This window comes from Drosophila ananassae, chromosome 3R (assembly GCF_017639315.1).
Source record: "Drosophila ananassae strain 14024-0371.13 chromosome 3R, ASM1763931v2, whole genome shotgun sequence".
Classification (NCBI taxonomy): domain Eukaryota; kingdom Metazoa; phylum Arthropoda; class Insecta; order Diptera; family Drosophilidae; genus Drosophila; species Drosophila ananassae.
In genome coordinates this window covers 14,943,012-14,962,328 of record NC_057930.1, presented here as the reverse complement: position 1 = coordinate 14,962,328, position 19,317 = coordinate 14,943,012, and the positions used below count along the sequence as shown (strand labels likewise).

Genomic DNA, 19,317 nt, shown 5'->3' with positions numbered 1-19,317 from the left:
AAACACCTATGTACATATGTATATAAGAAGAGCTTCCTATGATCAATGATCTATATATAACGAAGAGATTCAATAAGTTGATATTTCGCTTCCAAGCACACCTAATGGAGTGTAGTTTTATTTTCGTCATCAGTGTGCACAATATTCGCTGTTTGAATTATGAATGTTGCTTCGGTCTCGAAAAAAACGTATAACATAAAATAGTCTACTTGGTTTCCTTGGCCTCCTTGGCGTTCTGCAGCGATTCGGTAATGAAGAGTTTGGCCAGCGACTGCGAACAGAACTGGGCAATGTGCTGGGCGTGGGTGTTGATCTGACCGGAGGTAATTGTAGCCGTGAGCCGGGCAGGCACGGGCATGGGGCGGAACTGTTTGATGACTTCTTCCTCAGGAACAGTGGGTTCACCCTTCGAGGTACGCACGGCATTCTCAGCTGCCAACTTAGCCAGGGCACGGTGTTTCTCCTACAAAATATTAAATATCATTTAGAATATTCTCTAAATCCTTCCATAAATATATCTCTTACCGTGTCCTGTTTGAAGACGACCTGCTGGTACTTGTTGTAGCGGACAGCCTCTTGATAAAGCTCATCCACTCGCTCAATAAGGCTGCGCATGTGGTTCTCCAGCACGGAAGCGGTACCAAGATCCAGGAAGTTGTGTCCCTTGTCCTCTGGCAAAAGCTCGTTCAACTCGCTCATCATGATGTTGGTCAACGGCGAGTTTTTGATCACAATTGGGATCTCGGCGAACAAACTCTCGTAGCCCACCTTCAAAGTGCGGAATGCCTCGGGCGTAAAGTCACCATCCTTGTACATTTGGATCGCCTGCGGGGTAAGGCGGTAGGCCTTCAGGCACAGGAATCCACGGGATGACTTTTGGGTATCGTACACCACAACGACGGACTCCTCAATGCTGGTCTGGTAGTGGTACTGCGATTCCAGGAGAGCCAGCGACAGGCTGTTGCCAACATCAGAGCTCTGATACCAACCGACGTGCAGGTGATCCACGTTGACGCGACGAAGGCGACGCATCACAGTCAGCTGGTACATTTCCTCGTCCATAGTTTCGTCGCCGCTCTTGGGGAACGGGAAGCAGTTGGTGATCTCCAGACATTTGTCCACCACCAGGCCGAGAAGGGCGCCCTGGGCGAGGTCCATGTTGCTGGATTCCTCATGGCAGTGCTTCACCATTTTCATGACGGCCTGGAAGAAGGGGATTGGTGAATTATTTTTGAAATTCATAAGTCGGCAGCCGCATTCTGAGCATGATACGTGGGCGTCGTATTGATCCTCTCCAATTTTAATAAAAGGCAATACATTGTTGTCCCCCTTCTGGCGACGCCCATGTACACACACACGAACACAGCAGCAGGCAAATTTTTGAGACAGCGCGTGGCACCGACTTTTGCACCGGTTTTCTTCGGCTCCTCCAGGGCAATCTCTTGCCCGGGCTCCTATCCATGTGCATTACTCACCAGACCGTCACATTGGACATAGTTTATGGTATTGTCCGACTCCTCATTACGAGCATGACGTCCACCGCGATTTGCCATTTTGACGACGAGGAAAGCGAAAAGACCAAAGCAACGTGAAGTTGGCTGCAGCAGCGTTCTATTGGGCGCCTATCAACACTGGAGCCGGGCGGGCGTTCGCAGCACTGGTGTCAGCTGTCTCGTAGCGATAAAAAAAGGGCCAAACCAAAATATATTTTTGTTTATCACAAACGACAACTGTAAAAAAATCGATTTCCTAGGAACTATAAGTAGCCCGCTTGCGCGTACAAGCGGAACTGATAGCAGTTTCAGTTGCCAGCAAAGTGGAGACGCGATCGCAAGTGGGTTCGGCAAACAGATACTTTAGGAACGCAGCGCTGGCAATCACCATTATTCTCCAGCAAGATGTCTACTAATTGGCGTGAACTGTTCCCCACCAAGCTGACGTTTATGATCTTCCTGCTGTATATGTCACTATTCATAGGGCAGGGTGGGTATCCAAAGCTTAAACAACTGATTAAAGCAACGCCCTTTTCTATGTTCTCTCGATCTTCTATGTAGGCATCTTTGTCACAGCATCCCAGGAATCAAACAACTCATATAGCTACAACACCGTCACCGTTGTCCTCCTAACAGAAGTCTTTAAACTGATCGTCTCCACATGCCTCTACTGCAGAGAGTGAGTACAAGATAGAGATATGAGTTTGGGCCGGTAACTAACTATGGAATTTTCCCAGGAACACCCTGCGTGCCTTGGTAAGGGACGTGCATAAGGATAGAAACGTACTGGGCCTGTATATGGTTCCAGCCTTCCTCTACTGCCTGTACAACAATCTTGCCTTCGTTAACCTGGCCACGTTCGATCCAACGACCTACTATCTACTGCTGCAGTTGCGTGTCGTGGTTACTGGTATTCTGTTCCAGATTATATTCAAGAAGTACCTATCTCAGCAACAATGGATCTCACTCATTTTGCTGACGCTGGGCTGCATGTTGAAGCAGATCAACTTCGGAAGCTTTTACAGCGATGCCAACGATGACAGCGAATCGGCCGCCATTCAGCACCCACTGAATAATACGGCAGTTGACCATCCGCAAGTGCATGGAAAAAATATGTCAGGCTTCGATTTTAGCCTGAGTGCTGTCTTCATTCTTGCCCAGACCATTTGCTCGTGTTTGGCGGGAGTCTACAATGAATATCTTTTGAAAGATAAGGGCGCGGATGTGAACATTTTTGTTCAGAACGTTTTTATGTACTTGGACTCGATCGTCTGCAATGCTGTGATTCTGCTGATACGCGGCGAGCTGTTGGACGCTTTTAGCCCTCACAATTTGGCATCTATCATGCGGTTCAGTGTGCTGATCATTATCGTGAACAACGCTGCCATTGGAATTGTTACAAGTTTCTTCCTCAAGTATATGAACTCCATTTTAAAGACATTTGCCAGTGCCTTGGAGCTGCTCTTTACTGCGGTGCTGTGCTACTTCCTTTTCTCCATACCCATTTACATGAACACTGCGCTGGCTATCGCGGTGGTCTCCTATGCCATCTACCTGTACACCAAAAGTCCGGTAGTTAACCTGGGCAAGATTCGCCCACTTCAAAGCTTGAGTGAGGCATCCGCCAAGTCCACGGACAAAAAGAAGCTACTCGACGAGGAGGGGGCCGATTCGGACTTGGACATAGTGTAGTACTGAAGCTTTTAGCTCTTAGCTAGTCCTAGACATAAGCTTAGGCTGTAAATAGTTGTGGAAAAGTGCCTGCAGATGTTTTGAACGCAAGATAATTGTATTGGACGATAGGCTTTGTGCAATGCGAGTTAGTGGCTTGTAAATAACAAAACTTTTGCTTTCTAGCATAAGATTCTCAGCGAAACAAATATATTTGGTTAACATTATAACAAATCTGGTCTATCTTCTTCAAGAAGATAATCGTTAATGCATCCACGTGGTATATGCATGTTCTTTTGATTTTAAAGTTACAGTTCAGTGTTAGTGTCGGAGCCGTCATCCAGGATCGGAGCCTTTCGCATGGTTAATGCAATTTGCATGGCCTGAGAATCGATGAAGTTGCGGTAATAGGTGCACTCCTTCAGATGCTCCTCCATGTCCAGAACCCGATGAGTGGCGTTGTACTTGCAGATCTGCAGCGGCGGCCCGCGGTAGTTCTTCTGGCATTTGACAATGTGTCCCGGCATGCGAAACAGCATGATGCGATGGTCCGGATTGTACGGACAAGTTCCAAACTCATAATAAGACATTTTTATTCAAAAATAAAGAATTCAAATAAGCTTGAAAAATTTGGCGTCACCGAAAGTACCGCTATGTTTCGAAATTCGAACTCCCACAGATGTGGGTTTAATCGATAGTTTCGAAAACTATCAACCACTGTTGCCACCTTTCATATTTTTGAAGCGGCAAAACTGAATAAAAAATTTCTTTTAGTTGCTACCTAAAGCCCCATTTTGTTTTTAAACCACACCTCGATGCGGGTTAATTTTAGAAACCCCTGCAATTTTATTTCGTCACGCTCCAGCTTAAGTAAATATTGAATATATAACTGTAGATATGTAGCCTAGTTGGCTGGGGCAATGGCAATAGTCAATATTGCCTGTTTTATGTAAATTTTTCTAAAATTTAAAACAAAATATTATGTATTCAAGCTGTTAACGTTAAACAAAATTTCAAAAATGATTGCTGTTGCTACAGTTTGATGTTTTTAAAATTTGTAATGAGATTTGTTGTTTTTATTTATTGTAAAAAACACTTCACATATTTTTTTCTAGTGTATATTTGTGCTATATTTTCGAGGTCGGTATAATTTTTGATATCGTTATCGAAACGGTCACACTAAAAATCTATCGCCCATATCACATCACAAGAAAAACAACCCCGCTCGACACCCACCCGCTGACCCTCATTCGACGTGAAAATTTCGTACAGTTCGGTTCTCAAATCGAAAACACAGAATCTTTTCATCTATTAAAACAAAAGTTTAATTGATCTACGTGAGAAATGGCCCGTACCAAGCAAACAGCCCGTAAATCCACAGGAGGCAAGGCTCCTCGTAAGCAACTGGCCACCAAAGCGGCCCGTAAATCAGCTCCATCCACTGGAGGTGTCAAGAAGCCACATCGCTATCGTCCCGGAACTGTGGCGCTCCGTGAAATCCGTCGCTACCAGAAGAGCACTGAGCTCCTGATCCGCAAGCTGCCCTTCCAGCGTTTGGTGCGTGAAATTGCTCAGGATTTCAAGACGGATTTGCGTTTCCAGTCTGCAGCCATTGGAGCTCTTCAGGTAAGACTCTCACCCCTCACCACCGCTCCGATGGTGGTGGGGAGGGGGGCATTTCATTTGGTCACGCAATAATGGGGTTTTTCCATTGGCATTTTCCAGGAGGCCAGCGAAGCGTACTTGGTGGGTCTGTTCGAGGACACAAATTTGTGCGCCATTCATGCCAAACGCGTCACCATCATGCCCAAAGACATCCAGCTGGCTAGACGCATCCGAGGCGAGCGCGCCTAAATGACCTGGCCGCCATCTTTGATTGGAAAATCAACAGCGGCGGTGGCGGGGACAAACGAAATTACAGCCCACCACAGCTGTCGTCGTGCGGAGTGGGAGAAGAAAGACATAAAGAAGAAGAAGAATGAGAAGAGCAGCTGCCGCCGTTTAGTTCTAAGTGTGTGTCTAAGATTTATCTATACTTAGTCATAAGTAAAGATCAAAGTTTTCATGTTTCAATAAAAGCTAATGATTCATTTTTGGCATAAATTTAATTTGTTTGTTAATTAAATTGGTAATTTTTACCTTAGTGGGGCGAGTGTTATGTCGTTATGGCTTTATCTTTCAAATATCAACAAAATTAGAAAACTAGCTTCACATTTATTAAATTTTCAATATCTATGCTATTTGTTTTGATAAAAGACTGCAAATTTTCCACAAGAATTTCATTGTAATATTGTACTTTGAGTTTTTCACTATTTCTACCTGAATTCGAAAGGTTGATAATATTTTCGCAGACATATTATGTAGTTCGTGGAGTAATTAGCTGTTCCTGGAAGACACCCCTCTTTCGAAGGTATATTCAGGTAAATTAGGATTACCTCTGTCCGATCGCACATTGTCATAAAATAAACAAAAGAAATGTATACACATATATGTATGTACATTCGAAAAAATGCAAGTCAGATTGTGTAAAACTTTGCTCTAAACAAAAGCAGTTTTTATTTTGTTAATACGATTTAGCTTAGCGTTTTTGTGGGATGAGGGGAGGTATTCGGAAGGAGGCAAAATGCAAGAATTTATTTAAAGACTATGGTGTCCAGCATGGCGCCTAGGCACTGCACAATATTGTTTTGCATGACCTTGTCGACCTTCTCCTCCAAATGCCGCTTAGGGTCCTGTTTGCCCACATTCTTGATCGCCAGCTGTTCGGGCGTCATTTTCTCCTCATCCTCAAGAGACTGGAAAATAAAATAATATAGTTTAATAAAGAAAATTGATAGAAATAATAGCAGTTTCTCACCTTGTTGTAGTTCTTGGCTAGTTCAAGCATCTCGGAGACGGTGTCCTCGTTGATAGAACAATGCTCGTTGTAGTCCGAGAGCGTGAGACCGTCCTTCCAGGACTTTTTGTGCAGATTGAGAAGCATCTTCTGCTCCAGCTCGTTCTTACGGTAGTTTATGCTGATCGAGTAGTAGTGGCGATTGAGTCCATGGATCAACGCCTGAACTGAGGGCTTTTGCAGGTGACCCAAATTGGAGGTTGTCTGCCGTGGCTCCTGGCCAAGCACTAGCATGTTGGGGTTGATCAGGCGGAATGCATCGATCACCACTTTGCCTTTCACTGACTGAATAGGATCGACTACGACGGCGACGGCACGCTCCGAAAGAGCTTCGAACGACTGCTGAGTGTTGATGTCGACACCCGACAACCAGCAGCCAAATCCAGGATGCGAGTGATACCAGCCGACAACCATCTCCGGTCGGCCCGTCTGCTTTAACATGTCCAACATCTTCGCCTGGAAGACAGGGTCCACCGCCTCGACAGAAACACCAGTACCAGTTTGAGGCATCGCGAACACATCGATGACTTGCACCGTATAGTCATCCACAAACTCGCCCAACATTAAACCCATCACCTCCATGGGCACGCCGGCTCGACCGTGCTTCAACATCTTAAGCAGGGCCAACGATGAGATGTACACCTGCTCGGCGGTGTCCACCACGGGAGCATCTGTGGGCGGAGCAGCCTGTGGCATGGCGCCGCCAAGACGAAGCAAACGATCCATTTTATGCGGCTGCAAAGGACACGAAAAATAGCGTTGGTTAGAGTCCAAGACTGCAGACGATTTGCGTCGCTCACCTCTGGGGTATGTAGTTAATCTGTGTTCTGGGGTTATTTTCACTTATTTTTAATATTTTACGTGTAATTTTCGTCCCTCGCCGTAAGCAGCAACAAAAAACACAAAGCAGTCTCGTTTTTGCAAGTAATAGTTAGTGGTAACAGGGCTGAGTTGCAGCCGGTCTATCGAATGGACTATCGCCTTGCCGATGTTGTATAATTTAATATATATGTTCTAAATATCTTATTATTTAAGTTAAATCATTTTTGTATGATAAATCCATTATAAGAAGGTTCACTAGAACCTTAAAAATTGAATCACTAGAACCTTAATTAATTGGCGATTATTTTTTGAATCCACTTCCAACACTGTTTGTTATCGATTATTGGCGCCCAATTCAAATATTATCTCTCTAGAAGTCAATTCCTAAACAGTAATAATTTTAAATCGAAAATGAAGAAAATGCTGAAATATTAGTGGTAATGTGTTAACATTACTGCAGTTGCCAGTTGAATGAATTCGTCTAAAAGCGAGTGCATACTTTCCGCAAGACCGAACAACGCCAAATTTATTATGCACCATCTTTTAGAGCGCCAAATGCCATGAGAAATACGACTACGGCCATGCAATGAGGTCGCCCCGGCAAGAAAGAAACCATTTGGGTAAGTAAGGTACAATGCACACTCGCCTTTTTATTGTGCCAATTAATTGCACAAAACCTTTTGCTTCGGATGCGGTGGTTGCCTTTCACCTCAACTGTGGATTTATTAAGGCAGAGAATGGAGATTCCCAGGCGCCCTGGTCGAAAATTCGTTTAAAATGCCATCACCGGGCGGCGGCAAGTCAAAGGTGTGCTCTATGGCCGGCCCGGTCCCTCAGTTACCGGCTGCCGCCCCAACTTTAACTTTGCCGCCCATCGGTCTGCTATTCCATTTTCCATCCCACTTTGATAAAACTTGGCAACAAGAGATAACTTTATATTTTCCATAGCTAACCAAGCCTTTATTTTTTGTTCTCCCCATTTTTAGTTTAATATTTATTAATGAACAACGCCCTAAAAATTTGTGGAATTTTTCTTTCAATTTGGATTATCAATTTCTATTTCCAAACAATTAATAACAAATAACTTTAAATGTGTAATAGTATCTTATAGTATTAAGAACAAATCTAATCTAGCTAAGAACTGACTAATCTAATCTATATATTTGTTTTTTAATATATATAATTTATATTATAGATTACAATGCATAAAAAATATATTTCTCGAGTTTATTTCATAAGTTTTCATATTATATAAAATATAAGCCTTTATAATGTAATTAGAAGGGGTTAATAATAGTACAAAACATACTGTATCTTCTACTGTATCTTTTTTAAAAAAAAACCTGTTACCAAGTGTAATTGAACAATAGTTTTTCCATCTGCCAACAACGTTTTCCATTCGCCGCTTGGCTTTTCAGTTTCAGTTGCATTTTGTCGCTCGCCTCCAGCACGCGCACCACAATTGTTTAAGTTTAAGTTTTGTGTTTAATACATTTTTTGCTTGGCCAACAGATACGCGCTTTTGTTTTACAATTTGTTAACGGTTTCTGCAATTATTTGCATACAAATTGCAAATAAATATTGCAATTTTAACCGCCAACTAAGCCAACTTAAGGTACTATATAAATGGTAATTGGTAATTGTGTCTCGCTGGAAAGTAGCAAATTTCAGCTGAGACAGGCACTTTTGTTATTTCACGTTCAGTGTCGATGGTTGTGCTCTTATCAGAACCGAAACACAGGCACTAAATTGTTTTTTGTTGATAAGTGAGAGAGGCGTTGTTGGCTAGAGAGCTACGTATTTACAGGGCATAGATCTATCTACCTAGTACAAGTAAAAAACGTGCCATTTAATTGAACAGCTGCTCGGAATTTACTTAAACCGAATCCATTTGCCAATCAAAATATTTTCACATCTCATCTGGAGTATCTTAAACGCTATCATTGACCTTGTCTTCATTAAATCATTAATCCCGTTCGCAGAAATGCCATAAATGCACTTGATCTGGTTTTCAAAAACGTGGCAAAAAGAAAAATTTAATAAATTCGGCTGGAAAAAAATGGATGAAAAATGAAGAAAAAAAAAACACGTTTGTTCAGCTGTGAAATTGACCTTTTATGGTCCAAGTCAGCCCAAACCTCCTGAACTGCCACTTGCTGGAGCTGTTTTTTTGTGGCCAAAAAGAAATGAACGGAAATACTTACAATGATAGCTGCTCTAATTGCCACAAGGGGGTAGCCAACAAGGGGGGGCAACGAAGTGGGGGTATGGTGCAAAGAAGATCGGATAATAGGGGTCAGCTGGGTGCAACAATTATTTTGGTTAAAAGTCATTTGTTATTTTGGAATCGGGAAAATCTCTTTGGGACTCTCACAATAGAAGCAAGAAAGCGGAAAATATTTAACTCACTAGATAGGTTTTCATAAAAGGTGTTTACTTTTGTTTTTGAGATAATAATTAGGAGTTATTTGTTTAAATACATTTTTAGTAAAGGTTTTAAAAGGAGTTTTATTAAAGATTATTAAAAAGGGTAGTAAAGTAAAAAGGTTAAAGTAAGCGCTATGAACTCTAAAATAGGAGGTAGAAATAAAGAGATTTAAATACTATATTTTTTTCGAAGAATATTTATCAAATGAGACTATTCAATTCTCATTATTCCCAATTTAATATATTCGCCTTGGATATCTTGTTTATAACTTTAGAGTTTTAGAGTTTTTACTATTTAAAGTGTCATATTTATAAAACTTTAAACCTAAAGACCTTTAAGCTTCGGTTCATTGTCGTAACTAGAGTTTTTTGGCATTATATTTTTTAAAAAAGAAAAACCATTTTAAGAAATAGGTCAAAGTGAGTGAAGAACACTCTAAATGAAAAGTTTATATTATATTACAATTTAGAGTCTCTATAGACTTTGCTTTGAAAACAGACAATAAAACTATCAAATAAATATATCCTTTTCATTTTATATATTATTTCCATCTCAGATATCAACTTAAAATCATTATACAACCACAAAAAGCAGTTGAATTCTTTTTCTTTCTTTACCATTCAAAGTGCCAAATAATGTGTGTGCAAAAAATTACATCTCATCTAACCCAAAGACCTTTAAGCTCAGGTTGGTTAGCCGTAACTAGAACAGTAAGATCCACCGGCATAGCCGCAATCACCGCAAACGAAAAAGATCTTCTCAACAACAAATTTCGTAATTATCTGTACCAAGCAAAAAAAAAAATGAATAAAACTGAGAGTTGCATGCCTGGGAAACTGCTTTATTTTCACTTTTTATTTCGGATTTTGGTTTTTGGATTTGCCCAACAAATCCGTGCAACAAATCCATTCGCGAACGGAAAGGGGCACAACAAACAATTATTAATTGTGGACTGAAGAAAGTTTTAATTACCCAATGAGAGCATTTAAGATAATGAAGTCGTTTATGCGAGGCATTCAATTATAAAATTGCTTACTTTCAGAAAGTGCAATGATTAGAAATTGATTTACGTCTGATTTGCATTTATCTTGTTAAAAAATAATTTGCGTTTTAGTATCACGCAGAGTAAGAGGTGTTTAGTGTAATTTTCAATTTAATTATTAATTTAATTATTTAAAAAAAAAGCTAATAAATAAAAATCTCCTTCGTGTAGTGATGATGACGTCGCTGCAGCAGGAGACGTCATCGCCCGCCGCATTGGAGAACCCAAGGCAAGCGGAAAAGGATCCGAAGCCGGAGGAGGACCAACGTGCCGCATCCACAACACCTACACGAATTCCACATCGCTCTGTGGCTCCGTTCCAGCGTTCCGCTTCGATGCGCCTGCGCGGGAACCCGTCAGAGGTAGTCCGGAGAGTCGAGCATAGTCCAGCCGGCGGAGGAGGATTCAGTTCGCGCGCCAAGCTCACGGCGATCCCATCATCCACGCTTTATCCGCGCTCCCAGTCGGTTTATCTCAAACGTAATCGCAGCTGGAGCAATTTAGGCCACAAGACGGAGCAGGAACCGGAAGTAGATAATGCATTATGCAGCGCCGCCACCCATTGCCTGTCCCTAGCTGAGGAACTGGATGCACCGTCTCCGGGTAACAAAATGGCCAACGGCAAGCCGCGAAATCTGGTAAGTTGTGGGTGTTTTGATATTATTGATTTTCGCTTGCTGCTGCTGACCTATGTAACTACCAAAAGACCTACCCTGCCTGGTGTCCATGTGGGATGGTGAACGTAACACGCACTCGTTGTTTGAAAGTACAAGGGATATTATGAAACTCTAGACAGTATGGGACGTGGTGGGAGTTTTGGGAATACAATTTGTCCCAGAATTGTCCTGGATACACTCCCCTAATGATGTCAAAATATGCGTGTAGTTTACAAGTTCTGGGGGCTTAAAGTTTAAGAGGATCTAAAGGTCAAAGGGGGTGTACTTGGGAGTAGTTTCCTTTCTTTTTTAATTAATAATTTAAGATATTGAAGGAGCTTTGAAATTTAAGATAGAAATTTAATAATTCAAAAACTTAGGATCTATAGCGGTATTTTAAAGATGACACTTGATATTTTTCGATATTTTGTATGTATTTTTGATCTCTATCCTGTGGAGTATTATCGATGATAGTCCTTAAATCGAACATTTTTCGATATTTTTTTGAGCTTAATCTTGTGGAGCTTTATCGATGATAGTCCTTCAATAGAAAATTATAATACTTAATACATTGAAGACTTTGAATTTCCATATAAACGATGGGATTTCTGCATAATACTTCCTGAAAGCACTTACCAAACCAATAATTGATTTAGTTGGGTAATGGCTATTCATTTTGTCACTTGCATTTTTGCATTTTATCGCTGCCGTGATGACATGCAGGCTTATAGTTTGAAAAATTGCCCAACACTTCCCGCCCGATGCGATCATTAAACCAGATACCTGTATGTTTGTAAAATATGCACCTAAACTAGTGGGGGTACGACAAAAAAAAAATGGAAATAAATCCAAAAGCTGGGTTTGCATAATGCCCATTGAGAAAGCAAGCCAGAAGAAAGAAAGGCAAATACAAACACAGGCTTATACACACGCCTCACCTTTCTACCCACCTTTCTTCCCTCTTTCTCCGCTTCCCTTTTGGCAGCTGTTTCGCTTCCACTTCCGCTTGTTCCGTTTTTGCCAATTCTTACCTCGGAAACAGCTGATTCTTGGTTTGTTTGTGTTTTCGTTTTCTTCTTGTTTGTGCTTTCTGCTTTCTTCTTTCTCTGAACCTTTCGCGGGGGATGAGAGTGGGAAATGCAAGTGCGCAGCTTTTCACCGCCCCCTTTCCCCCCCAAAATTCTCACTTCCCTCTCTTTAATTTCTCTTCCATCCCGTTTTACCTTTTTTTTATGGGGTTGTTGTTGGTGGTTCTGCTTTTTTGTATCTTCTTCGGGTATTTTGCTTGCCTCTTGGCCAAGTGATTTGCCTTTCAGTTGATTTTTTATACTGGCCGCGTGCACAAGATTCGCGTTCCGAGCTCTCTGATATTTTTTTTTTTTCCAAGTAAACTTAAAAACTTTGAGGTAAAAAAAAAATAGCCAGCAAAAAAAAAACAAGTGAAGCGTGCACAGCTCGAAGCCGAACTTTAAGCACTAAGCCGTAGTCTAAGTACAGTGTAAGCGGTTTTAATTGAAGACAACTACCACATAGGGGGGCCATGGCTCATAAATGGTAATTACCCGCCTTGGACATTGCATTTATTTTTAGCCACTACTTAAAAAGTGGCCAGTGGTTTAGTTTCATCTAGTTCGGAAGTTCGTTGGCCCTTTTGGAATTATTTATTAATATTTATTATTGATTTTTGAAATCTAAGGGTTTCAATTATGGTGTAGTGATATATACTCTCTTCCCTAAAAAGTGGTATCTGTTAATATAAGCCTAAGCTTTTTAAAAAGGTTGTATTAATTAAAGTCTAAATTTTAATTGAAATAAAGCTTTTTTAATGCCAGTTTTTGTCAAAAAACTTTGCCATTCGTAACATTAATTTACCTTAAAATGCTCCCTATTCAAATTGTTTATTTATTCATATTTAAATCTTTAAAAAAATCAATAACCTCGTACCTGCAATTAGCGTGGCCCTGAAAAGTATGCAAGCCTTTTGTGCATCCTTTCTGTATGTTTTTTGGCCAAAAAACTTTGCCAAATACAAACACTCCTCCTGGCTGGCCGAAAAGAACAAATAACGTATAGTGATTGTCAACACGTGACCAGAACAGTGGGTCTTTGGCCAAGAGCCAAATGGGCCGAATTGGCCATTACGTGAGTTTGGTCTGCTGCCGTCTACATTTCACCTGCATTGTGTCTGCCCCCTTCCTCTGGTGGTCTTCTATCTGGAATCAGAGTCATTGATTTTTCTTAGTCAGCAGCTTAATTGATGGCACCTGAGCGGGCCGTATAAGCCAGGTTAGATGCCCGGGACGTGACTGTTTGATGGCTCTTAGGTTGGTTAACTGAGTAGAAGAGGCCCTCAAGTGCGTAACGTCTTGGCGGGAGGGGTTGGTTGGTTGGTGGGTTAGTTATGACATGGCCACTACAGCAACTACATTGTTAGCCCAGTTATCAGGCTCTCAAGCTGGTTTTTGAGCCATTGCTTAGCCGTGCGTTAACAATTTCTTTGCCGTGAATTATTTCCCAGAACCTGTGCCATTAAATAGAGCAAGAAACTCATTACTGATTATGAAATAAACATGCCGCCAGAAAGCCCTACTGTGTGAGGTATTTAAACTGATTTGTGAACAGATACTTTTCCCCTCATTTCGTTTTGCATTCAAAACGGCTCAGTTTCAGTCAACCGATTGATGAGTTGGTCTGGTCAACGTGCAGAAATGGGGTCAGAAGTGGGTCAGTGGTTCCTAAATCACTACACATCGGGGACAGGCAAAGAATTAAAGAGGGAAAAGTCAACGAACTTATTGGTTTTTATTTATAGCTTTTTAAAGTATGTAGGTTTCCTAAAATAAGTCCTCTTATAGAGGATTATTAAGGGAAATAGGATGGATTGGAAGAGAAGAGTACCGGGTATCTTATAGTACCTTGCTTCGACTGCAGATTATTTCAGAATATTTATGAACCAACCTGTATTTTTTAGCCTCTTTATAATATAAAATTAATGTAATAGTACCTTCCGGGGACAGGCAAAGAATTAAAGAGGGAAAAGTCAATGAACTTATTGGTTTTTATTTAAAGCTTTTTAAAGTAAATAGGTATTTATACCCAGTACTCTTAGAACCCCAAAGAAAAGTCAATAAAGAGGATAATTAAAAGAAATAGGATGGATTGGAAGATAAGAGTACCGGGTATCTTATAGTTCCTTAATTTGACTATAGATTTTTCGAGATATGATTCATGTCTGTTTTTTGTTTATGATCTTGAAGAACAACCCAATATTCCATATTACATCCCCTGCTTTGGATTAATAGTCAAATATTTAAAAATTACTTTATTTTGTAATTTAACCTTAGTTTGCATACAGAGTGGACACAATGGCAAGTGAACTTCACCGCTTTTTTCTTAAATACTTTGGCAAGTTTCGGCCCAAGAAGAAGTCTTCTGATAAAAATTTAATTAGAAATACTAGAGAGCAGAAGAATGGAACCATTATACCACAAGTATCTAGTTTTAATTTCAAACCTAACTTTCAACTTTTATTTTCTTTTCCCAACCACTTGTTAAATATTGGCAAAGTTTCTAGTAATTTTCGCATAATTTGTTTCGAATTTTAATGATTTAATCGAAGTAGCCGCGATGTAAGTTAGTATGTTAGTTAGTCCCGGAGCCCGGAGGCTAAACTGGCCAAGTGGGGAAGGCTAAATGCCCCCTTATAGCCACACTAATGGCCAACTAATTGACCACAAAAATGCTGCTGGCCAAAAAGATTGAAAAGGGAGGGGATTTTAGAGAGCATACCGTCCAATGAAAGTAACCAATGTTATTTTTTCTGTTTAAACTTTGCTTTCAAGGGGCGTTGCAAATTCGAAATGTTTTCACGCCAATTGTTATTGTTTTTTTTAATTTTTTGCAAAAAAATGTAAAAAAAAATCCATGCACGACTGGCCAGCAAAATTAGAAAATGAGCTGAAGAGTAAAACAAGAGTGTAAAAAAGCTAAGAAGAAATGGAAAAAGATTAAGTTATTGAGGGGCAGCCGGACCACAACGGCTCGCAGAATCGCAGTCTTCGATTTACCATCTCCCTGCCATTCCACAGTCTCTCAAGTTGAACGGCGGCAGTGACATCATCAGCAGCAGCAGCAGCATCAGTGCCACCTGTACAGGTGTAGCAGGGCACCCCCAGGACACTGACAGCGTCCACAAGGCGACCACCCCCCGGACGCCCCAAACACCGCTGACGAAGCCGACGGCAACTGTAGTTGGAGGCGTGGGTGGAGCCGGAGTAGTTACAGAGACGTCACACACCTGCATCCGTCAGGGGAGCTGCGTGAAGGCCAACGGCAAGCTGTCCACACTCCACGAGACGAAGGTCTCGCCGCGTACGCCACCGGTGACCCCGGATTCGCCCAGTACCTATCTGGATGATGATCTAGACTCGATGTACTCGTTCGCAACCACCACCTCGGGACGCTCCACGATGTCCTGTGAGCATCCCTATGTGGCCAGGTAATTACTTACTTTAATTAAGTTTTTCGAGGAATTAATTAAGGATAAAATTACCTCCTATATTGCAGAAATGGCACCACCTTCAGTGGTCGGAAGATGAAGTATGTGGTGCACTGCTCCAACCACGCGGGTCAGGTGGGACCCGACTATCTCACGCCCACTCAGCGGGCCCAGCGCCAGATCCGGCGGCTCAAGGAGCTCCTGAGCATCGCACGCCAGGATCTAGAGCAGAAGGATACGGAGATCCTACGCTTGACCCGCGAGGTGGTGGAGCTGCGCCTCTTCAAGGCATCACTGAGCTCGCCCGAGGAGCGTTCCGCCTCATCCGATGCGGTAACGGTGCGCGAGGCGGAGCTGAAAACCTCACAGGATGTGTCGCCCATCGTCGACATGGTGGACGAGGGCCAATCCAAGGGCAGTCCCCATCATCTCCTGCGTCAGCAGCCATCGAACAGCAGCTCCCTGCAGAACCAACAACTGCAGGCCATGCAGATGTCGGCGGAGATGCAGAGCTCGTACGCGGATTCTGGACACTTTGAGGACCTCACCATGTCCTCGGTGCACTCGAAGGACTCGCAGACCCAGAGCGAAGCGGGTGGAACAGCGACACCGGATGGCGAAGCGGAAGTCGGAGCCTGCGGCGCCGGCGACGGAGTCAGCCATCTGGAGAACTATGAACTGCAGCGCCAGGAGCTCATTCGCATGTACGAGCATCGGATCGAGGAACTAATTCGCAGTCAGGATGGCACCACCAGCGATCTGAAGCGCACTCACAACGACAAGGTAGAGGCGCTGCTTCAGAAGCTAGCGGAATGCAATTCCCGGTACTCGGACATGGTTCCCGACTATGAGCAGGCCAAGCAGCGGATCCGGGAGCTGGAGAAGCAGCTGGAGGATCTGCAGCGGAAGCTAATGGAGCACGAGGAGAAGCAGAACAAGATGTACCTGCACATGTATCAGCAGGGGCAGGAAGCGGAGCGCATAACCAGGGCGGATCAGGTAGCATTCTTTTTAAGTTTAATGCGTAGTTTTTTATTAAATATTTAATTAAATAAACTGTAAACTTTTTTAGGCCCTGGAACTGGCCCAACGCCAGCCGGAGAACAAGGTGTCGATCAATGAGCTCCTCCACCAGCTGCAGAGCACGCAGGACGAACTGGAGAACATACGCGTAAGATTCTTCAATATATTCCTCATCCTATTTTCGGTTTTGTTTTGTGTGTTGCATTTTGTTGCATCGTGAGACATTCACAACAGAAACAACAACAACAACAACAACAACAACAGCTGCTATATACAACACTACTACAACAAGAACATTCGCTTCACCTCTCTCCGTGTATACATATGTTGTGGGCGTGGCACTTCAATTGGTCTAACTTTCCCGGAATGGTAAAGCAGTCACTTAATTGAAATGCCCGCCAATCACGAGCAACATTTTTTTCGTTTCAATTTCGTTTATTATTAGCTTTTAAGACCATTTTTGCATAACTAATTATTAATTAGCAAAAGACATTAAAAACACACACACACACGCAATCTTACATTAAATGCAACGTTTACTTTCAATTCGAATTGTTTGTTTTTGTTTCATTTCCATTCCGTTGCGAGTTCGAATTCGAGTAGCCAAAAAAAAGTACAGTCACGTAGTGTGTGGAGAAGCAAGCAGTGCATGAGAGAGAGAGAGTAACCGAAAGTACAGTTGCCTCACCTTTGTTCATATTTCGATATCGATTTCCGTTCCAATTTGCATGATGGCCTTTAACTTTAACTTATCTCTGTAACTTTCCTTTGGTTAATATTTACAAACATTTTTATTTAACTTGTAATTTTACAAAACAAAAACAACAAAAAATCTTTCTAAATTTATCTCTGTCGTAAAAAAAAAAACCAAATACCAAACTATTTTTGTAGGCATCAGAGTGTAGAATGAGGGAGTGCGGCAGTAACCATGCTCTCCTTACTGCAAAGGAGGCGATTTCTTTGTGGGTACTTGGCGCGCGTAAGGTTTGTAATATCCCTTGTAACAACAACAAAATCCCCCTAAAAAAAATCATTGTACTCCCCCCTAACTAACCCCAGATTTATTTTCACCTCCCCCCCTTTCAAAATTAATGAAACGAAAAGCGTATTTTTAGTTGCATTTTATGATTTATTCACGCACATTGGCTATATCGAACATTGGGTCTAAACCACATCCACTCATCACCCACCTCGCCCCCACCTCGAGACTAACCAGCATTTTTCATCCGCATTCCGTGCTCATGGGCAAGGGTAAGGTTCTTGGGAGTTTTTCAAATCGAAACTACCTGTTTAAATATCGTCTTGCGAACATTGTTGATCAATTTTGAATATGATTTATATTTTGTAAGTACATTTCGTTCAATTTCAAGCCAATACTCTCCGTAGAGGTAACATCTAGACGTAAAATATTAACAATTTTAAATGAAAACACACCAGGCTAGATGATGAGTTCCGAAACCCAAAACACACTTACAGCTAATCTACAAATAAGATTCATGTAGCATGTGTTTCATCTCCAGTTTTCTCTCAAGTAATCAATATATCCTGTTAACGCCCAACAAAATCCCCCATTATATTATTCAGTGTTACATAACATAACCATTATAACCTAAATGTTCATATGGCATAGCACCAGCGAAGATTAAAAGAGAAACAACCTTTTGTAAATACATTTTATTTCTACGGCTAACCTCACATTCGATACCCTGTTTGATGATAAAATTCTAACTAATATTTTCAACTTTTTGCACTTTTTCTTTCTCTCTATTCCGTATCACCGACTAACCGAATTGTATAAAAAATGTGTATGATATTGAATGAAAATTTAGACCATCTATCGCCGGTTGCTGGAGGCCCAGAAAAATCGCACCCACGTCGATCCGGAGGTAACGCTGCAATTCCTCAAGAGCGCTATTTTCTACTTCTTAACTGATAAGGAGAACTCCCAGGGACACCTGCAGGCCATCGAAAGCATCCTGGAGTTTACGGACGCCGAGAAGCAGAAGATAAGCGCTGCCCGTTCGCCAAAGTGAGATCAGTTCGGTGGTTAAACATTTACGTATACTTATTATTAACAAACTTAGATTGCACGCAAAAGTCGGCAAAACGATGTCGAAGTATTTAGTTCAGGCTAAATTCCATTTTTTGACTCTTCGTCCCAAGATTAGCCAGCGGTTTTAATTGCAATTTTATTTTTATTTCGGAATAATTTTGTTAAATTATGGCAGCGGATATTTTTCATATTCTTTGGCAAGCGATATGTGTAAAAATTTTCCTATAAGTTAATTATAATTACGAACGTTTTTCCGTTTAAGGCTTAAGACATACTAGAACGTCCTTTATAAGATGAAAAAAAAAAACAGATATAAATTCTTACGATATAAATACAATTTTACAAAGTCTACGTATTTTTAGTAGATTTAGCTAACCATGTGTGAATCAGTCCTACAGCAACACCACATAGTTTTGGTCGTGTTTCAGCGGAGTTTTAATGGAAAAATAAATGCAAAAATAGTTGAAAATGGTTGTTTTTTATTTGGGTGTTCAAATGGGTATTTAAAAAAGGAGCTATTTAAATTGAAAAAAATCCCGCCACCCAGAAGATTACCAGACTCGAAACTAACCGTTATCCATCACTGTTTTCTGTTTGACATCACTATGCTTCTGGTTAGGGGCTTCCCCGTTTTGGAGATCGATGTTTTAGGATGAATTGTGAAAGAAATGTGGGAAGTCTAACATTTTTTATTTAAAATTGAGAGCTATTTGCAGATGGTAAAGGTAAAAGATA

The 19,317-nt window shown here is 41.5% G+C and overlaps 6 protein-coding genes across 10 annotated transcripts; 3 read left to right on the top strand and 3 right to left on the bottom strand.

Annotated features, from left to right (window-relative positions):
• Positions 1-83: 83 nt before the first annotated feature.
• LOC6496986 (eukaryotic translation initiation factor 3 subunit H) lies at positions 84-1,612 on the bottom strand. Its single transcript, XM_001962956.4, has 3 exons — positions 1,476-1,612; positions 526-1,203; positions 84-463 (listed from the first exon to the last, which is right to left on the bottom strand). The coding sequence occupies exons 1-3, from the start codon at positions 1,551-1,553 to the stop codon at positions 206-208; spliced, it is 1,014 nt and encodes a 337-aa protein (XP_001962992.1). The 5' UTR covers positions 1,554-1,612; the 3' UTR covers positions 84-205.
• A 187-nt stretch (positions 1,613-1,799) lies between these two features.
• On the top strand, positions 1,800-3,391 carry LOC6498524 (UDP-galactose transporter senju). Its single transcript, XM_001962957.4, has 3 exons — positions 1,800-1,983; positions 2,055-2,172; positions 2,231-3,391. The coding sequence occupies exons 1-3, from the start codon at positions 1,899-1,901 to the stop codon at positions 3,183-3,185; spliced, it is 1,158 nt and encodes a 385-aa protein (XP_001962993.1). The 5' UTR covers positions 1,800-1,898; the 3' UTR covers positions 3,186-3,391.
• On the bottom strand, positions 3,344-4,172 carry LOC6496985 (protein D7). Its single transcript, XM_001962958.4, has one exon. The coding sequence runs from the start codon at positions 3,752-3,754 to the stop codon at positions 3,473-3,475; it is 282 nt and encodes a 93-aa protein (XP_001962994.1). The 5' UTR covers positions 3,755-4,172; the 3' UTR covers positions 3,344-3,472.
• A 157-nt stretch (positions 4,173-4,329) lies between these two features.
• On the top strand, positions 4,330-5,272 carry LOC6498525 (histone H3.3A). Its single transcript, XM_001962959.4, has 2 exons — positions 4,330-4,790; positions 4,890-5,272. Exons 1-2 carry the CDS (start codon positions 4,509-4,511, stop codon positions 5,016-5,018), a joined length of 411 nt encoding a protein of 136 aa, XP_001962995.1. The 5' UTR covers positions 4,330-4,508; the 3' UTR covers positions 5,019-5,272.
• Positions 5,273-5,685: 413 nt separating this feature from the next.
• Positions 5,686-7,021, bottom strand: LOC6496984 (26S proteasome non-ATPase regulatory subunit 14). Its single transcript, XM_001962960.4, has 3 exons — positions 6,861-7,021; positions 6,022-6,795; positions 5,686-5,959 (listed from the first exon to the last, which is right to left on the bottom strand). Exons 2-3 carry the CDS (start codon positions 6,784-6,786, stop codon positions 5,798-5,800), a joined length of 927 nt encoding a protein of 308 aa, XP_001962996.1. The 5' UTR covers positions 6,787-6,795; positions 6,861-7,021; the 3' UTR covers positions 5,686-5,797.
• An 851-nt stretch (positions 7,022-7,872) lies between these two features.
• On the top strand, positions 7,873-19,051 carry LOC6498526. Of its 5 annotated transcripts, XM_001962961.4 has the most exons (8): positions 7,873-8,497; positions 10,524-10,990; positions 15,097-15,506; positions 15,575-16,505; positions 16,579-16,677; positions 17,421-17,513; positions 18,359-18,558; positions 18,614-19,051. In XM_001962961.4, the coding sequence occupies exons 2-8, from the start codon at positions 10,526-10,528 to the stop codon at positions 18,708-18,710; spliced, it is 2,295 nt and encodes a 764-aa protein (XP_001962997.2). In that variant the 5' UTR covers positions 7,873-8,497; positions 10,524-10,525; the 3' UTR covers positions 18,711-19,051. The 5 variants fall into 5 exon arrangements, with proteins under 5 accessions (XP_001962997.2, XP_014762166.1, XP_014762170.1 ...); XM_014906680.3 differs by lacking the exon at positions 17,421-17,513; XM_014906684.3 differs by lacking the exons at positions 7,873-8,497; positions 10,524-10,990 and adding an exon at positions 12,439-12,562.
• Positions 19,052-19,317: the final 266 nt, after the last annotated feature.

Excerpts from the sequence above, each read along its gene's own strand:
- LOC6496986 (XM_001962956.4), bottom strand. The coding sequence starts at position 1,553 with ATGGCAAATCGCGGTGGACGTCATGCTCGTAATGAGGAGTCGGACAAT. Across the intron at positions 1,204-1,475 it reads ATGTCCAATGTGACGGTCTG|GCCGTCATGAAAATGGTGAA; the intron begins GTGAGTAATGCA and ends CCCTTCTTCCAG. Across the intron at positions 464-525 it reads TCGTCTTCAAACAGGACACG|GAGAAACACCGTGCCCTGGC; the intron begins GTAAGAGATATA and ends AATATTTTGTAG.
- LOC6498525 (XM_001962959.4), top strand. The coding sequence starts at position 4,509 with ATGGCCCGTACCAAGCAAACAGCCCGTAAATCCACAGGAGGCAAGGCT. Across the intron at positions 4,791-4,889 it reads CAGCCATTGGAGCTCTTCAG|GAGGCCAGCGAAGCGTACTT; the intron begins GTAAGACTCTCA and ends GGCATTTTCCAG.
- LOC6496984 (XM_001962960.4), bottom strand. The coding sequence starts at position 6,786 with ATGGATCGTTTGCTTCGTCTTGGCGGCGCCATGCCACAGGCTGCTCCG. Across the intron at positions 5,960-6,021 it reads TAGCCAAGAACTACAACAAG|TCTCTTGAGGATGAGGAGAA; the intron begins GTGAGAAACTGC and ends TTTATTTTCCAG.
- LOC6498524 (XM_001962957.4), top strand. The coding sequence starts at position 1,899 with ATGTCTACTAATTGGCGTGAACTGTTCCCCACCAAGCTGACGTTTATG. Across the intron at positions 1,984-2,054 it reads GTCACTATTCATAGGGCAGG|GCATCTTTGTCACAGCATCC; the intron begins GTGGGTATCCAA and ends TCTTCTATGTAG. Across the intron at positions 2,173-2,230 it reads ACATGCCTCTACTGCAGAGA|GAACACCCTGCGTGCCTTGG; the intron begins GTGAGTACAAGA and ends GAATTTTCCCAG.
- LOC6498526 (XM_001962961.4), top strand. The coding sequence starts at position 10,526 with ATGATGACGTCGCTGCAGCAGGAGACGTCATCGCCCGCCGCATTGGAG. Across the intron at positions 16,506-16,578 it reads GCATAACCAGGGCGGATCAG|GCCCTGGAACTGGCCCAACG; the intron begins GTAGCATTCTTT and ends AAACTTTTTTAG. Across the intron at positions 16,678-17,420 it reads ACGAACTGGAGAACATACGC|GCATCAGAGTGTAGAATGAG; the intron begins GTAAGATTCTTC and ends CTATTTTTGTAG.
- LOC6496985 (XM_001962958.4), bottom strand. The coding sequence starts at position 3,754 with ATGTCTTATTATGAGTTTGGAACTTGTCCGTACAATCCGGACCATCGC.